Below are 17861 nucleotides of genomic sequence, written 5' to 3' on the forward strand. Positions count from 1 at the left end.
AACAAACTCCAACTCCCAGAATTCCATAGCCTTGAGCCAGACAATAATTCCTCCAGTCTGAGAGTGCTTTAACCGCCCTGGCTCATTGCTAGGGAATCTTGGGAATTGTAGTTGACAGTGGCACTAGAGCTCTCTCCCAGACCTAAAACACCTTGCAGGAGTCACCCAGTTCGAGTGCTTTCACTGCTAGGGAATCCTGGGATCTGTAGTTTAGGGTGGGACTAGAGCTCTCTGACAGAGGAGTTGGTCAACATTCAAGAGAGATGAAAGTGCATTGAAAGCATCCCACAAATCAAGCAAAAAGGGCGAGTCATCACATGAATGATCACCCCACGCAATTGCGCAAAGAAAGCCACATCAGAAATGCACCATCGCTGAATTTTGAAATGTAGATTTGTTTTTAAAAGCAGACATGTAGAAAAATGATTGTCTAAATGCAGTGGGTTATCATACGAAACCTTTATTACAATATGAAGTCAGAACAATGAAACAGGCAACCAGTACAAAAAAGATTCTGGAGGCTGGTATATCTGTCAGCAATGCCATATGTATATAAAAATGGTGCATTAAAACACAACGCCAAAATGGATCCCAGTGGTTTCAGAAAGAAACAAATGCTAGACTTCAGTGCAGCAATGTTAAGGTCGGCTTGCAATGAGCCATTTGTCTAGCTGTTTCTGACAAAAGAATCATTCAGTGCAATGACACCATCAAGTTAATAATTCTATACAGGTAGCTTGGTTAGCAAATACCTATATCTTGAGGACTAGTATATTTTTTGTACATGTGTTACCAGGGGTCTGTTAGCAGGGCAGCAAAAGAGGGGGCATATGCTTTACATCCACCACCATGCAGAGGTCTGCATGGAGAAATGTGCCTTGCACAGACGAATGTGTACATCTGGCATCATTTACACTAGAAGTGGTAGATCTCTGGCAGAGATTTTTATCCTCATTGCTTTCCTGAACCTTCTAACAAGGTGCTCCAGTTGTTCGACAGTGGAAGACACTCCCTCAGAGAGTGGTGCAGCCTCCCTCCTTGGAGGTCTTTAAACAGAGGCTGGATGGCCATCTGTCAGTTGGGGATGCTTGGTTGTGTGTTCCTGCATGGCAGAATGGGGTTGGAATGGATGGCCCTTGGGGTCTCTTCCAATTCTATGGTTTGGTGTGGAAAACATGCACTCCCCACTGAGCTTTGTTCCCGCATAGCAAACTCCTCCATGTGATAGTTATGAGTATGTTGCAAGTTGTTTATGTGCTCTGTCTCATGTATGGACCAGGTAGTTCTCTCTGTGCCACTGCAAATATTCCAAAGAGGACAGGGAGTTCTGCAGTGGGAAACAAAAGTGTCTAATCCATCTCTGAGCAGCTGACTGGTAATACCATCCTGTACATAGCCAAATCCATTACTCTGAGTGTTGCTCTCATGCTGCTATCCCACCTCCATCCCTACCGGCTCCAACACCAAATCCAACAACAAAGATAGTGCAGCATCTCCTATGGCAAGGGTAAGCATCATGTGGCCCTACGGCTGTTGTTGGACTGTAACTCCCAGCATCTCCTCCCCATTCTGGCAAGGAATGGTGGAATCTGTAGTCCAATAACTAAAGGGCCACACACACATCCTCACCTCAGCTGACAGTAATGAAAACCTGACCATATGAGAGGACAGGGCATATGGCTGCTTTCCTTCTCCCTCGTGAAAGTCACCTTTGAGAGAACCTAGTTTGGGAAATGGGGACAGAAAGCCGTTTAAAGCTGCCTCAAAGAGAAAATGGTGCTTTAGAGCTCTCCTCTAAAAGTCAGTGGAAATCCTACAAGATAATGCTGCAGTCGACAATGTATTAGTTTAATGTGGTACAAACTTTTAAAAGGGAGGCTCTTGCTACACTATAGCACTACTACACTATACTATACCAATGCCAGAAATGAAGCAACAAAAAGCTCATGGTCTGCTTTATCTTATTGTTATGAGCCTTCCGGTCAACTCGGACTTATGATGACCCTATCATAGGGTTTTCTTGGCAAGTTTTATTCAGAAGGGGTCTACTGCCATTCCCTTCCTTTGAGAGTGGGAGTCACCCAAGTCACCCAGTGGGTTGACATAGCTGAGACATTAGTGTCTGCTACCTAGGTTTTATCTTTTACCGCTTCTTAAGGAATCAGCTTATCACAGTCATGTTACTAAAAGATAACTAATCCAAACAGCTTCAGTAAGACAAGATACACAAAGACAACAATGTCTCCCTAGTGAAATCAGCCAGCTGACATGACCTGGATCAGAAAAGCACCCATCCTTTGTCTTATAAAAAGAATTTCTTTCTTTCTGAACAGGAAAGAACGGTAGCAGGCAAGCAAGCATGAAAGAACCAAGCCTGATTCCAGGGTTCAATGGTATAAAAACAGAATATAGAGGAAGCATTATGGATGGCAGAAGCCACACATGCTTTGAGGCAGAGCCTTACTTCCAGAAGTGTGGGGTCCACTGTGTGTTTATGCCCTCTGCTGGAACAGCTGAGAAGCTGGATTCTGGAGGTTGGTATATCTGTCAGCAATGCTATGTGTGACTTGGTTGGTCTTAGACATTGCTTTATTATTGTCCTGAATATCAACCAGCCTATCAGTAGCACCAGCATCATGTTTTGATTTACAGGGAGCGCTGGAAAAAGGGGACCTACAAGGGCAGGCAGCCATGTTGGTTCCAGCTGAACACAATGCAAGGGTCAACCAGATAGAAATGCAGAACATGTTTGTGTTTTTTAACATTTAGATTCTGTCCTTTCTCCAGGTTTGCTGAAATGTGTTAAAATGCTCTTCTTTTTTGTGGTATAGGAAGCTAATCCTATTCTTTCCATGTTATTTCTGCCTCTGGTATTAAATATTCTGTTAAAGAAGTAATGCTCAGGAACACATTAACTTTGTTAACTGTCCAGAAAGGAGCAGTCCCTGGATATGTCAACATTACAAGCCACAAGGAAGACTTATTTGTATTGCATCACCAACCTTTGGCAGAAGTGGCCAATGTCTTTCTGAAAAGACGTACTAGGGTCCAATATGCCAAAATCTTTTGATCCTTACAAAATGGCTGCAATCCAACATCCCCTAGCATAATATAAATATCCACATGTAGAGATAAGCTAAGTCAGCTCTATGCAATCCCCATGCATAATAGCATCATTGCATCACACATGCCAATGACTCAGTGCCACTGCATGATGTGCAGGTGGAATGCACAATTCCAATGTGTAATGCACAGCTACAACACACAACATTGTTCTATGTTCAGTTCCATTTCCTCCACTGTCAACAAAATGTGTCTGTCGTGCAATTCACCCTAACATATAGTGTGGCTCATGCATGCATGTGTCACCAACAGGATGCCAGACATTATCAGGCAACTGATGTATGACAAGTGATTAGTTGGAGCTTCTTCGTACAGCACATGGTTATACTGTGGAATTCACTGTCACAAGATGTAGCAATGGTTACTAACTTGAAAGGCTTTCAACAGGAATTTGCTAAATTTGTGGAGGTTAAGGCCAGCAATAGCTACTAGTCAAGATCACTTGTGGTATCAGAGACAGTACGTATATCTGTTTTGGGGGAATGTGAGCTCAGTGGTGCAGTTGTACTCATGTCCTGATGGCAGCCTGTTCACAGGCAACTAGTGGGCCATTGTGTGAAAGGAATGCTGGACAAGATAGACCTTCAGACTGAAGCAGCAGGGCTTTTCTTTTGTCCTTAAAGATCTCATGACAGGTCAAATGCCTCCCCATAGATTCTGTTTCATTCCCATTTATGCAGAGTCTTTGCAAACAGTTACTTTTTTCTCTTAAAGCCAGTGTACTCGCCCCTCTCACTAGGAAAAGCATCTCTGATTTTCCATCTGCAGCAGCTTGGTATCATAGCCCTTTCTTTCAGATCATCCTCCCCAAAGCGCCACAGAATATACTGCTCGTAGGCACAATGCCGAAGCTGCTTGTTGAGAGTCTCAGCCTTCAGATCCAACAAGGGATCTTTGTAGAGGAGGACAAACTCAAGCATTGGTCTGGAAGTGACAAGTTGTTCGAACAAAGCTGAAGCTGTGATACAAGCCCCATCTTTCTTTCGACAGCAGAGCTGCTCCCAATAGTGTTGAGCCGGGCGGCATTTTCCACAGCTGCACCAAGAAGGACGCTCATGGGATGAAGATGTGACCCCTTTGTTTTGCAGGGGCTGCAGTTCCTGGGAATTTCCAGGAGACACAATTTTATCCAAATCCTTCAATAGGAATTTGGCAACATGTGTATAATCGCTGGTTCTTCTCTGTAGTCAAGAGACAACATATGCATAATGTCAAACTTTTTAACCTCTTAACATCTACATGCAGACTTTTACGTATACACACAGGGAAATGCCCATATGCTCATATATATGCACACACAAGAAATATGCTAACTGGCATGAATACGACACACACACACTTGATCTTAGCCAAAAGGCCAAGAAGTGATAACTCACATGAATAATCTCGCCTTTAATATTCTGTAGACTTGTCTTCAACAATTTGTCAATCATAAAGATGTGAGGCTCGTCAACATATGTCACATACAACAAAGTCTGTTCATTAAAAGAGAAACAAAAGCATTTTTGTATCAACCCTTGATGTTTGTTTAAATTTCAAATAAAATAGCTGCAGAAGGCAAGAGCAAGCAGAAATCCTGCACCAGTCACTAAGGCAGAATAGAACCTATCAAAACTGTAACTTTAGTAAGAAACAAACATGATCCAAAGTCTATTTCCTAGCCACCTTATCTCTTGTAGGAGATTCTTGTTCCCAACATGCACTGCCATGCCAGGGTCATGAGACTCTCTTTGCTTATCCATCCCCTTCATTGTGGCACATATGCCTGGGATGCCACTAGAGAAAGCAACTTCCCCAGAGCACATTTTGTCATTTTGAGAAATTGATTTACAAGGTTCACCATTTATTTTCATACAATTTTTTTCTGTGGCATACACTGAGCATTTTATTATTATTATTATTATTATTAACCTTTATTTATAAAGCGCTGTAAATTTACTAATCCACTATGAGTTGTTGTTGTGTGCCTTCAAGTACTCTTGTTAAAATCTAAAAGTATTTTTAAAAATCCCTCAAATCTTACAGAACACCAGAAAGGTTTCCCTCCTCCTTGGCAGTAACCTTCTACCACATCAAGATCATTTTAGTTTGAGATGTGAGTAGGTCCTCTTACCATTAAAGCAGTGGACATCCACTTGACATAATTAAAATTGGTGAAGGAAGGAAGGACGTCTTATCCCCATTTTTACATTACCTTTAGCCATGAACAGTGGTAGGCTATTACACTTGTCTCTCTTACCCATCTTGGTCCTGGCACCGATTCACACTTTTTCTTGTAGTAATATGCCTTTACTGGGTCCGACTTGAAGCAGCGAAATGTATATGATGTAATAAGAAAATCAACAGCTAGCTGAGCCTGCGAAGGGGGAAATGTGTTTTTATGTTCTTGTTGTCATAGTGGTAATGGATACTGGACAGATTCCTAACCTTCACTGTATTTAAATAACAGTTTTGCTTTCCCTTTCCCCATTCCCTGCCTCTTTCAACAGCCACCTCACTTGCTCCACCAAGACAACAGTTCATAAAACCAAAATAAAGAGGGTAGCGAGGCAATTTTCTCAAGGAAGCCTGTTTTCCAGTAGGTTACTCTTTCCCAGGATAAGGCTGTGAGATTTTTTAAAAACCCAACTGTTTCTTACCAGGCCAAAGTAAGATAGTGCTGAACCTATGTACACCAGCAGCTCAAAGAAATCAAATTGTCCTGCCTTTGGAAAAAGAAAAAGAGAACAAAATATATTATTATTTTGTAAGTAAGAGTAAAGAGGAATTGCTTCTCAGTCTTATTTCTGGGAAGCAACAGTTGACTGCCTGTTGGAGAGAATCTGGTTTCCTTCCAGAAAAGCACAGGTAGGTAGGTATGTGTGTGTATGATAAGGTAAGTTACTGAACATTGAAAGTGAATAGTAAAAACATGTTTTAAATTTTAAATTTAATTTAAAGGAAGTTCCCATTCACATCAATGGAAATGTTATTTCCATTGTTGAGGAACACTATCTGAACTAGGAATATAGTGGCAGGGGGAGAGATTAAAACAGTTCACCCCATTGCCAGGGTCCTACCCTAGATTACATCCCCTCATGCATTAATCCAACCACTAAATTTGTCATTTGGTACTAAAACTCTTGTCTCTCCAGATATAAGAATTAAAGAGGTAGAAAATGGAAAATGAGGATAACATTTACCATGCCAAACACAAGGATGTCAAAGCGTATGCCATAGGCTTTGATCAAGGTCCTCTCCTCCTTTCCATTGGCCTGCTTGTAATACCTGGCATATCTAGAAGGGTCAAACAATAAGTGTTGTCAAACCGGATTATTTCAGCAATGAGGATGTAGCCGTAATTGTTTAAGATTTGGAGGCTGTCTGTAGGCCAATAAAGACCTATCTCCCAGAGCTTGTGAGAGGACAGTGTTATTTTCCAGAATTGGTTGTAGCTTGATGATGTTGCATTTGAGTGGTCTTAGTTGGGGAGTGTAAGTAACCACTTGCTTTGCAATATTATAGTAGGTTTGTATAGATGAAAGGCCACCACATAGCTGTAAATTCACTAGGCACAAAGGCAGTAAAACAGGCAATAAAGTCTGTCTTCTCTATTTGGAACTATAAAGTACCCCCCCCTGCCCCCATTCTGAGAATTGAGCTTTCCTGCCCATGAGCTTCAAAGGCTGGCATACAAAATATTTTGTGCCTTCTGGTTGGTCCAATAAAGGTATCACAAAACGGATTTTGAATGGGGGGTGTTATTTTAGAGATTTTTTTTTTAAACAGCAAACACTCCTGCAACATTGTACCGCCCTACACACACTGGTGAGTCATTACATTTTCACTTCACAGCTTTCTACTTGCTCTTTCCCTTGGAGCATCAAGCACTTTGCAGCACTTACATGAACTTTGATCTCCTCTTCCATGATTTATCCTCACTCGCTGAAGCATGTTTTACTGGCATGGAGATAGCTAAGGTTCTGTTGGCACATCCAACCCTGCGAGCTGTGTTTTCCAAAGCTGACAAAGCTGGATTTCTCCATAGCGGGAGCATTCTCCATAACAAATGTCTAGCCTCAAAATTAATGTCAACATGTGTGTTTTTTTGGTAAGGAAACAAGGAATAAAAATCATTTATGAGCCCTTCCTAATCAACTGCCACCAAAACTGAGTAAGCAGCAAAAGAAAATGGCAAAATCAAGGGGGTTTTCAAGCCATGGATGGTTGAATCCATGGATACAAAATCTGTGATAATAAGTAATTGCGACATGTCCTTTTAAAAATAAGTTTTCAAAACACTTGGTTTTTTTAAAGCATGGAGAAGGGAACTAAAATGTTCAAGATGTTAGATTCTGCACTTTGTAATAAAGTTATGCACAAGGTGATCACAGAGTAATGAAATACACACAGCTCTATCCCGCAGCAGGACAAAATATCTGGGGATTCCAGACCAAACAAAGAAGACTGCTGGCTCTTTCACACTATAGGATTACAACCCTGTCATTTTATTTTAGCTGCCATAGTCCATCCTATGGAATCCTGGGATCTTCAGTTTAGGAAGGCCCATTTAGCAGAGCTCTAGTGCTTTACCAAACTACAAATCACAGGATTCGATAGGATGAAACTAAAGTCGAATTATAGTGCTATAACTGTATAGTGTGAAAGGGTCCCAGGAAGCTTGAAGCCTCCTTTAATTGAGACATTCCAGAACCAGAATCCCAAAGTAACAGGTCTTTATAAACTCCTTTTACCTAAAATTGTAGCCAGGGTATAATGCTTCATTTGTCTTTTTGTCATCCAGACGCCGGAAGCCATACGTGGGTCTGCAACGGTGAAGCCATTTGTCCAGGATACAATCCCAATTAATTTCAATGCCTATGATGCCACCCTTGAAAGAAAGAGTCAGATTTGCCCTTTTAAAATAGGGTGGATGGTCAGGGATGAAAAAAGAGTGAGAACTGAGTTTGTGCCTTTGGAAGTGACTAGTTCTGACCGCCAAACAAAAGTTGAATTGTATTTATATGCCGAGTGGACAAAGCACTGCACTTTGTCAAAAGTGAGAGTCAAAAACAGGAAGCTGTTCAAGAAACACTACAACCCGAGTTTTGGAGTTTTCCATCCAGTTCCAACAAAATGCAATCTGTTTTGCCAAAGTATAAGAGAATGACACAAAGCATTGTGCCACAGTAGATATTGGCTGAAAAGACAGCAAAATTGCCCAAAATGACATTATTTGTGGGTGGAGTCACAACAAGTAAACCCATTAATAACTTTTCTACAAGTGGAGACCAAAGGCCAGGTCCAATTCGGACAACTATATTTGACAAATTTGCAGTGAAAGATTTTCAGCCCACCTCCTTAGAACCCACCAAGAGGATGGATCATAGCTACAGATCTCCAATGTGACCCCCTTGTCTCTTTAAAAATGCCTTTACAAAGAAATGTATAGCCAAGTATCTCTCAAAAAATCCTGCTGTCTTCAGCTCCTTTCTTCTAGGAAACAGCAACTAGCCAGGGCATAAAAGAGATACATATTCTATAAAAATAAGCAATGACACAGACCTGAACAGCCACCTCTGAGAAGTTCTCTCCTGCTAACTGGAGGATATCTCCCAGCCGGAAAATTGGACAGTATAGAGCCGTTCTCTTGTTGTATGTGCAGGAAATATTAAATTCTGGTGAAATATTTCTTCTGCAGAGAATTGGGGGAAATGTTTTTTATTGGCCAGGTAACACAAAACTCATTTCATAACACACAACTTCTATACACCTGGCCTTTATAACATACAAATATCTAAGTCAGGTAATCTACCCATTTTCCAGACCCATCTGTCCACAGAGCATCCATGGCACTAGGATTCAACAGATAGTGGAGAGAAGGTTGGGCCCTGTAGAAAAATGCTAGCAACTCACATATACATCATTTTTAAAAACATGGCTAGCATCTCCCAAAAGAGTAGCAGTGGTTGATTTACCAGGAACAGGGAAATGCAGATTGCCCTACCTACTTTTTAAATACGGACAGCTGAAACAGACTTTTGTACTTACGTTGTATAATTAAACTTTGGAAAGTGGATGTTGTTTTTTATGAGTACAGTGAAGTTTTCGGCACTCCTCAGAATGGCAGGCCTAGAAGAATATACAACATCCGGTTGAAAAATTTCAAGCAAGCTCTTAGGTGCTGATTACTATAACCATCATCATACAATTCAGATGTTAGCTAGAAAGCCATCCTATATTTAATGCTGAGAGAATTGGAAAGCCTCCAGAAACTGAGAACAGTCCTCTTAAAGATTTTTAGAGCTGTAAATAAATCCAAATGGCTTTATGATTGCCACTAGACTAAAATGCTAATGGGAAGAAGATGGGAGGAGGAAATACAAAGAAAAGCATGATGAACAGCGCCTTACACTGGGGCACTTTTAATTGATTCCACAGGACACCAAGCCTTCACTTCACACGTTTTCAAAGTTGTGTTGTACTTCACACATTTGCCAGTCTGAATCCCTGCAGAGAGGAGAAATCAACTTTCATTCAAGGAACATCATCTTGGAGTTAATTACTCTTTTGTTTTCTTTTTTACCAAGAAGAAAGTAACTTTTACAACTTTATAAGTCAAATTGGATCCAAATTGTGTTATCACTGATTGGCAGGTGGCCATCCAATACCTTTAGTAAAGGAATATGGAAATCATCTCTTAAAGTTCATTGCATGTTTAATATTTTTAAAGTAACTACTGTAACTTGCTTTTTCTTTGTTATTATACTTAAGGACTAATTTCATTATTCCTGCAGAACACTTGTTTTTAAAACTTTGCCCTAAGGCATGGGTAGGCAATTTGTGACCCTCCAGCTGTCACAGGATTATAGCTCCCAATATCCCTCATGATTAGGTATTTTGGATAAGATTGACCGGAATAACAGGCCAAAAGCAGCTGGAGTGCCACAAACTGCTCATTTAAAGGAATCTCTATGCCAGCTCTTCTGAGTATGATTTATACCTGATTGTATGGTTGTGAAACTCAATCGTTAAGTGTCCTGTGGCACTTTAAAGACTTAACACATTTACTTCTGTATTATCTTCTATGTACTATAGCCAAGCCCACTGCATCAGATGCTTTTCTTTGAGTTTTGTCCATCATGGAACAAGTGCAGAACAAATTTCTCAATAATGCAATGGAATAATAATAATAATAATAATAATAATAATAATAGTTTTATTTTGACTTTGGATATTGTATTGTACTTCCTGTTGTACACCGCTTTGATCTAATTTGGAAAAGCGGTATATAAATAAACATTATTATTATTATTATTTGTATTTTCCCGCCTCTCCCAGATGGATCGAGCTTTGAACACACTGCAGATGGCTTTTGCAGCGTGTTAACAAGATTAAATGTACATACCATTACTCTGGGGATCCATACGACCTTCCATACAGCTTCTGTCAGTAGAACAAACTGCTTTGGCAATGGGGAACTAAGCAAAAAAGAGATGGTGGATTAATATACAATTTGTACTTGAATATTTAGCAACATATGTTTTATTTTAGCCTTTAGTCTTCCTTAACAATTGCCTCTCTTATAATGGGCAACACACTGAACATAACAGCACCACTGCTGGCCAACCATTGTTTTATTAGGTTGATTTTCCCAGTTTAATACTTTAGGTTGGTTAGCTGAAGTTTCACCAAAAGGGTCAAATGGTGGGGAGGAGGATAACCCCAAAACAGCAATTTCAAAACTCATCTATAGACACATGGCACCGAACAAACCCTGCATGTAACTTGCCAGCGAATTCAAAATGTACAATGAGTGCAAAGGAAGTTGTCTGGACTAGTTGTGACAAGTGTGTGCTTCTTTTTTACCCAATGGGCACAAATAGATGGAAAGATGAGTCAATACCCAGGGATGTAGTGTCACCATAGTGATGAGAGACAAATTAAAAACATCTTCTTCTGTTCACGGAATAATTTTCCTCCCACCCACCCAACTGATAGGACCACTCACATTACAGTTACCTCGGGGCAAACTCCCTGGATCTGGTTTTCCGTCCTGATTATATTGGTTACCACAAAAAAGGAATCTATTCCCTACATAGAAAAGAGGGGGGGGGGGAGAGAAAAGAGAACTGTAAAACAGATTTGATCTGTCAAAACAATGGAAATCACATTCTCATAGATCTTTTTAAAAAGTATTCATTCATTTCTAAGACTCCTTTGCTTTAGTAACTCACGGAGATCACTGAAGGATGTGGGGTGCATCAACAGTACTTGCCAACTGTTCTTCCCCTGTTTTTCCCTTCTATTTGAACACCTGAGAGCCAACCCTTGAGCTACCTTGCTGCTCTCAGACATAGTGGAGGACACTGTCTCATTGTCTATGCAAGAAGGAAAATTCAACTGCCAGACAGGTAAGTTTTTGTACATGGAACAGAGGGCAAGGGGGTTGCCATGTTATTCTTCACTTCAGGCAGCAAAATGGCATAAAGTCTGCCATTTAAAATCCTGGTTCTAAGCCCATAGTCAGAAATCTGCGGAGCCTAAGAGGGTACACCAGAGGGACATGTGACAATCAATACAGACTAAGCTAAAAGCACACATTCTAAGAGGTTAGCAACAGTAGCACACAGGACGCTGGTCTAAACAGACCCAGGGTCCATCAGTGCTCTCTTTATGTCCTTGTAACCTAACCGTGGGGGGAAACGATTATTATTTTTGTTTATATCCTGCCTTTTTTCCAAGACGGGAACCCAGTGTCATGACTCACCCTCTAGAAGCCAGGATTCATAGAGGAGGAAGCAGAGCACCAGGAGTCACCAGTTAATAATAATAATAATAATAATAATAATTTTTATTTATATATCCCGCCTCTCCCTACGGATCGAGGCAGGAGAACAGCACATATATAAATTTACACATAGTTAAAATACATTCTCATTATACAAAGCAAAATTTAAAAACACAATAAAATACCTGTACATGTGCAATATCAAAATCTGATTCCTCATCAAGTTCCGAGTGGAGTATCATCTTAAGCTGTTAAAGCAGGTCTGGGGGTAGGCTTGCCGGAAGAGATCCGTCTTGATTGCCTTCTTAAAGGCATCTAAGGTGGTAATGAGACGGATCTCCTCCGGCAAGCCATTCCATAATTTGGGAGCCATCACAGTGAATGCCCTATGGGAAGTAGATCTTAATCTAGTCTTCGGGCAGTCCAATAGGTTCTTCCCTGTAGTTCTGAGAGTGCAGGGCGGATTGTGTAGGGAGAGGCGTTCCTTCAAGTAACTCGGGCCCAAGCCATGTAGGGCTTTAAAGATGATGACCAACACTTTGTACTGCGCGCGGAAACTAATCGGCAGCCAGTGAAGAGATCTTAAGATTGGTGTTATATGGTCAGTCCTAGGTGTACCGGTGACCAGTCTAGCTGCTGCATTTTGTACTAATTGAAGTTTCCGAACTTGATACAAAGGTAGCCCCACGTAGAGCACATTACAGAAGTCTAAATGAGAGATTACCAGTGCATGCACCGCTGCTTCAAGGTCCTTTTGGTCCAGGTAGGAACGCAGTCGGCGTATCAACCGAAGTTGGTACCAGGCACTTCTGGCCATCGCATCTACTTGAAATTATAATTGTAGTGATGGATCCAGAAGAACCCCCAGACTGTGCACTTTGTCCTTTAGGGGAAGTGTGACCCCATCCAGGAGTGGTTGACAAATCTCCATACCTGGACTTGGGGAAGTTGGCTCTATCTGAGTCTAAGCAGCTGGGGGGTTGGCTCCCAAAGATTATTAAGTAGGAGATGTTAGCTTTATTGGGGGTCTTGAAACAAATGCCTATAAATCTCCCAGCCACTCCTTGACCACTTGTTGCTTTCAAGCCTCTTTTCTTGGCAACTAGCAGTACTTTCAGTGTTTCTGTTCCTGTAGACTGTCTATGATTTACAACCCTGATTCACTTCTTGCTGGCTTTGTTTATGTGGACCCAGTTGATGATCACTTTATTGCTTCTCCCTTCTCCCTGCTGGATACCCTGTGACTGACCCGAGCTGTAGTATTAACTCCTCGACAGCTCTTACAATCCATCCACCTAGTTCCTGGGACACTTGCTCACTGGTGCATAGGACACTCTAGGCAGCTTACGCATTAAAAAGATTACAATTAAACACACAAAAAGTCAACATCAGTTTGACACATCACTGGAATCCAGACAGATCTGCTCCAACTTCAGTAACAAGACTCACCTGCATGGGAATTGTATATTCCGCTGTGTCCCAAATCCTCATATCAGTCTGAGATACCCCTTTCACTTTTGTGTGCACTGAGCTGATGACAGAGTCCTTCTTCTGATAGCGTCTGTCAGCAATAAGCACGACACTGAAGAGACACAACGGAAAAGGGTTTTAGGTGTCTCATCTCATGAGTTCCCTTCCCCACCTCAATGTACCCATTTCCCAGATGGGAGAATTCAATCTAAAGAGAGGAAGGTCTCTCTAGTGGGGTTGCTAGCTGGTTGGAAGAAAAAAGCATCCCCTGCCCCTTTCAGTAACAACTCATTTTGTACAAATACATCATGTATATGGTCATTAAAACTACAGAACATGTGTTGTCCACAACACTTTGCCACCAGCTAATAGTTTGAAATATAAAATCCATATTGTGTTTTGTGAGTATGTTTTGGGATTTTAAAAAAATTACAAATCTTATCTAGCACTGGTATACAGGAACAGCAGTTACCATTTATTTTGAAAGTAGCTCTTTAAGAGTCCCTGGCTACATCATAACATTCATTCTGTGTGGGTGGAAATGTCATGTGCCAACCTGACAAAGCTGAGCTTGTCTAGCCGAACCCTCTCGTGTTAAGCAAATGCCCAAGTGTGCATTTAGAAATAAAACCACACTAAGGATGTGATCAGCTTGGTAGAGTATACTCTTGCACAACTCGAGTGGAAAAGTTTCTCCACTCTGCAAACTAAGTTCCCTTCACTTCCACCCACTGACTTTTGTAACATTTTTCCTGAAGATTGGGATCGCAAAGGTTTTTTTTACCCTTTTGGTTGGCCAGGTTAAAATATTACATTAATATGGATTCTGGAATAATAAAACAATCCCTACTCTTAGTCTTACAGTCTAAAAGACATAGGGCCTTAACAGACAGGCTAAATGAAGTGGCTTCAGGCCACTTTGGAGGTGTGCTGTTTAAACAATGCATATGTCCTAAGAGACCAAAAGCCGCGTGGAAGGCACACTCTGGTCCTAAGGACCGGAGCACAGTTTCAGTGTGGCTTCCAACCTCTTAGGACGTGTGCATCATTTAAACAGAACCCCTCCAAAGTGGCCCAAACCCACTTCATTTGGCCCCATCTATTTGGGCCCTATGTTATGTCTTTATGTGCCTTCAAGCTGCCTGCCAACATACAGTGAGCCCATGAATTTCAGAGGGTTTTCTTAAGCAAGGAATACTCAGAATTGCACTTCCCAGAATTCCATAGCATGAAGCCACAGCAGTTAAAGCAGTGTCAAACCAGATTATTTCTGCAGTGTGGATGTAACCAGTGTTGTACCGGAACGAGAACTTGCACGGTCAAAATGCCAGAACGTTTTGACTAGCGGGACAAGGATGTCCTCAGTCATCCCACAATCTTTAGCTGCAGTTCTGACAGTAGATCCAGAAGCAGGGAGTGCTTCTCTGCAACAATATATTGTATCCCTGATGTAATGCAAAGTATTTTGGGGGGTGGCTTGGTCTCAAGTGGGGAATCAAGACTCTTTAGATTTATAAGAAACCTGTTCCTAGGGGAGATGAAGATGGCAAATCATGCCACTGCTGCGGTGCACAGTCCACACCATGCTCAAGAGTTGCATAGAAGGGGAAATCCTAATCCGGTGCAGATTGTCCCATTAACACTGCACAGTGATTTCCCATTTTGAGGGAAAGTCTCCCCTAAGTGCCGCGCTAGGGACATTTTCTTACAAATAAATCTGTCTGTGCTCAATGAGATTTACCATCTACTCAGTTTAGGATTGCCACCAGGCTGCACTCCAGCTTCTACTGTACTGTAAGTTATGCCACAGAGTGCTATAACACACTATAAACCGCCGCTAAAGGTTTTAAATTTTAACTGCAGTTTTAACACTGCTGACGAACTGAAGTTCTCTGGCTGGTATGCAGTCTGTTAAAAATATAAAGTGCAACAATGAAACAATAAATGATGAAGCCGAATGGAAGACCAAGATAAAACTGATAGCAAAAAGATAAAACACTTCAGCTTTTAAAGCCAATTCAAACTACCAGGAGGGCAAGAGCCATCACTTCTTTAACCAGCTTCAAAACGGAGCTGAAGACCATCCTGTTCAGGACAGCGTTCCAAGGCATTGCATAATTGTCACTTGCTATTTGATGTTCTTTTGTTGTCTGTTTTATTGAATCATTTCCTGTATTGCTATGTATTTTATATGTATTATCCTACTAGAGAGGCCCCTTCCCCACCACCACTCCCTTCTCCTTCTGTGTCGTGTCTTTTTAGATTGTAAGCCTGAGGGCAGGGAACCGTCCAATTAAAAAGATTGTATGTACAACGCTGTGTAAATTTACAGCGCTTTATAAATAAAGGTTAATAATAATAATAATAATAATAATAATAATAATAATAATACAAGCACCAAAACAATTCTTTCAATGTTTTGTTTTGACACTGACCTTCAGCAAAAATTCAGCTCAGTTCCAGCTGTGTTTTTTACACATCAGATCCCATGGATCTGATTTTAATAACTTCTTTTCCAAGGCTTGCAGCCCCAACTGCCTTTCTCTCCTTCTTTTCTCCCACTGCTGGAATTTCCCAACTTTTCCTTTTCGACTTACCAGACATATACGAAGACAGCAGTATGAATGGCCCATTTGAGGCTTCCATAGTAAACGCTCTGTATGCGGACGACTTTGTTAGTTTCGTATTCACAGACATTCTTCAGAGAGCAGCAGCCAGCCATGGCCGGGGGAGTAAAGATCTGGAAAAGATAATGCACACTAGTGTCTCACAGAACAGAAGTTCCTTGGTTTCTGGCCACACACCCAGGCAGGCAAACCACACCACTTAAAGGCGCAGGCAAGAGGAAAAGAACAAATGAAGGCAAAGCAAATGGATTGTAAGGATCATGACAAAGCTATTGCTCATTACAGAGTTCATTTTCAGGAAGGTGTGCTGCATGCAAGAAGCAAAAAATAAAAGGAAACACTCCAAAGAATAGCTTTGGTGGGTTTTTTGGGCTCTGTGGCCATGTTCTAGAAGAGTTTATTCCTGACATTTCGCCAGCATCTGTGGCTGGCATCTTCAGAGAATGCTGGCATGGAAGAGAGTTGGGTATACAGTGGTACCTCGGGATACGAATTACCCAGGTTACGAAATTTTCGGGATACGAAAAAAATGCAATAGAAAATAATTGCTCCGGGTTACGAATGTTTTTTCGGGTTACGAAAAAACTTCGGCGCTATTTTAAATGGAGCCGCGGCAGAGCCGCGGCTTTTTCCCCATTAGCGCCTATGGCAATTCGGCTTACGAAGGCTTTTCGGGTTACGAAAGCGGCCGCGGAACGAATTAATTTCGTAACCCGAGGCACCACTGTATATACTGTTCCACTCTCTTCCATGCCAGCATTCTCTGAAGATGTCAGCCACAGATGCTGCTGGTGAAACGTCAGGAATAAATTCTTCTGGAACATGGCCACATAGTTTTCTGTGGGTTTTTTGGGCAATGTGGCCATGTTCTGGAAGAGTTCATTCCTGACGTTTCGCCAGCATCTGTGGCTGGCATCTTCAAAGAAGATACCAAGGAGCACAGATGCTGGCAAAACATCAGGAATTAACTCTTCTGGAACATGGCCACACAGCCTGAAAAAAAGACAAAAAACTATGGATGCCAGCCATGAAAGCTGTCGACTCCACAAAAAAGACTTTGTCGGTTATGTCTGTAGCAAAAGGAAGAACTAGGAAACAACAACAACATTTATTACAGCACAAAGCCAGTATGAACTAGACAATGGTAGGGCTGCTATATGGGGAAGACAGCAAAATTTACTGATAACACAGAAAAGGTAGAACTATAGTTTTTGTGGGTTTTTGGGATTTTGTGGCCATGTTCCAGAAGTTTATTCCTGACGTGGAAAAAGAAAATGAAGGAACACTACCATTCTTGGATGTCCTAGTCACCTGCAAACCGAACCAACATTTGGGTCACACAGTATAGGAAGAAACTCTTCTAAAACATGGCCACATAGCCCAAAAAACCCACAAAAAACTATGGACGCCGACCATGACTGCCTTCGACTTCACAAAAGGTAGAACTACTCAACATCTCCTTTTCCTTGGGTTTCTCCCAAAAGGAAAACAGTGCTCAACCTGAAGAGAATGGAGATGACGATGAAATAGGGGAAATGCAGCACAGGACAGGGAAAGAGATATCTTAGCCACCTTCTTCAATGTCTAGCTCTCACATCTGTAGCTGATGATGGGGAATACAACGGCTTGGAAGAGTCTGACTTTACTGCTCAGTTGTATAGCTTTACACTTCCACATCTTTTCTGGTTCTTTTGTGGCTGCCCTTACCATTCTTAAGTCTTCAGATTTCTTGACTGCAGTCTCCTTCCTGACTTGATGTTTGATCCAAGGTGCAGAAACTCTTTGACTATTTCAATCTCCTCATTGTGTACCTTGAATTTGTGTATGTCTTCTGTGGTCATTGTTTTTGTTTGTTCAGCAACACGCCTGCC

The 17861-nt window shown here is 41.4% G+C and overlaps 1 protein-coding gene across 2 annotated transcripts; it reads right to left on the minus strand.

The window, feature by feature from the left end:
- Positions 1–448: 448 nt before the first annotated feature.
- On the minus strand, positions 449–17861 carry P2RX7 (purinergic receptor P2X 7). 2 transcript variants are annotated; one of them, XM_042442138.1, is made up of 14 exons: positions 17698–17861; positions 15961–16103; positions 13343–13475; positions 11125–11196; positions 10511–10583; positions 9516–9612; positions 9154–9234; positions 8668–8797; positions 7857–7993; positions 6306–6399; positions 5763–5828; positions 5363–5479; positions 4500–4598; positions 449–4304 (listed from the first exon to the last, which is right to left on the minus strand). In XM_042442138.1, exons 1-14 carry the CDS (start codon positions 17698–17700, stop codon positions 3819–3821), a joined length of 1731 nt encoding a protein of 576 aa, XP_042298072.1. In that variant the 5' UTR covers positions 17701–17861; the 3' UTR covers positions 449–3818. The 2 variants fall into 2 exon arrangements, with proteins under 2 accessions (XP_042298072.1, XP_042298073.1); XM_042442139.1 differs by lacking the exon at positions 17698–17861 and having other exon boundaries at positions 15961–16107.

This window comes from Sceloporus undulatus, chromosome 10, assembly GCF_019175285.1.
Source record: "Sceloporus undulatus isolate JIND9_A2432 ecotype Alabama chromosome 10, SceUnd_v1.1, whole genome shotgun sequence".
NCBI lineage: Eukaryota > Metazoa > Chordata > Lepidosauria > Squamata > Phrynosomatidae > Sceloporus > Sceloporus undulatus.

Bases quoted from the DNA above. Each gene is read 5' to 3' on its own strand.
- P2RX7 (XM_042442138.1), bottom strand. The intron at 9,235-9,515 runs GTAAGGCGCTGT...ATATTCTTCTAG, and splicing joins TCAATTAAAAGTGCCCCAGT to GCCTGCCATTCTGAGGAGTG. The intron at 5,480-5,762 runs GTAAGAAACAGT...CCCCCTTCGCAG, and splicing joins CACTATCTTACTTTGGCCTG to GCTCAGCTAGCTGTTGATTT.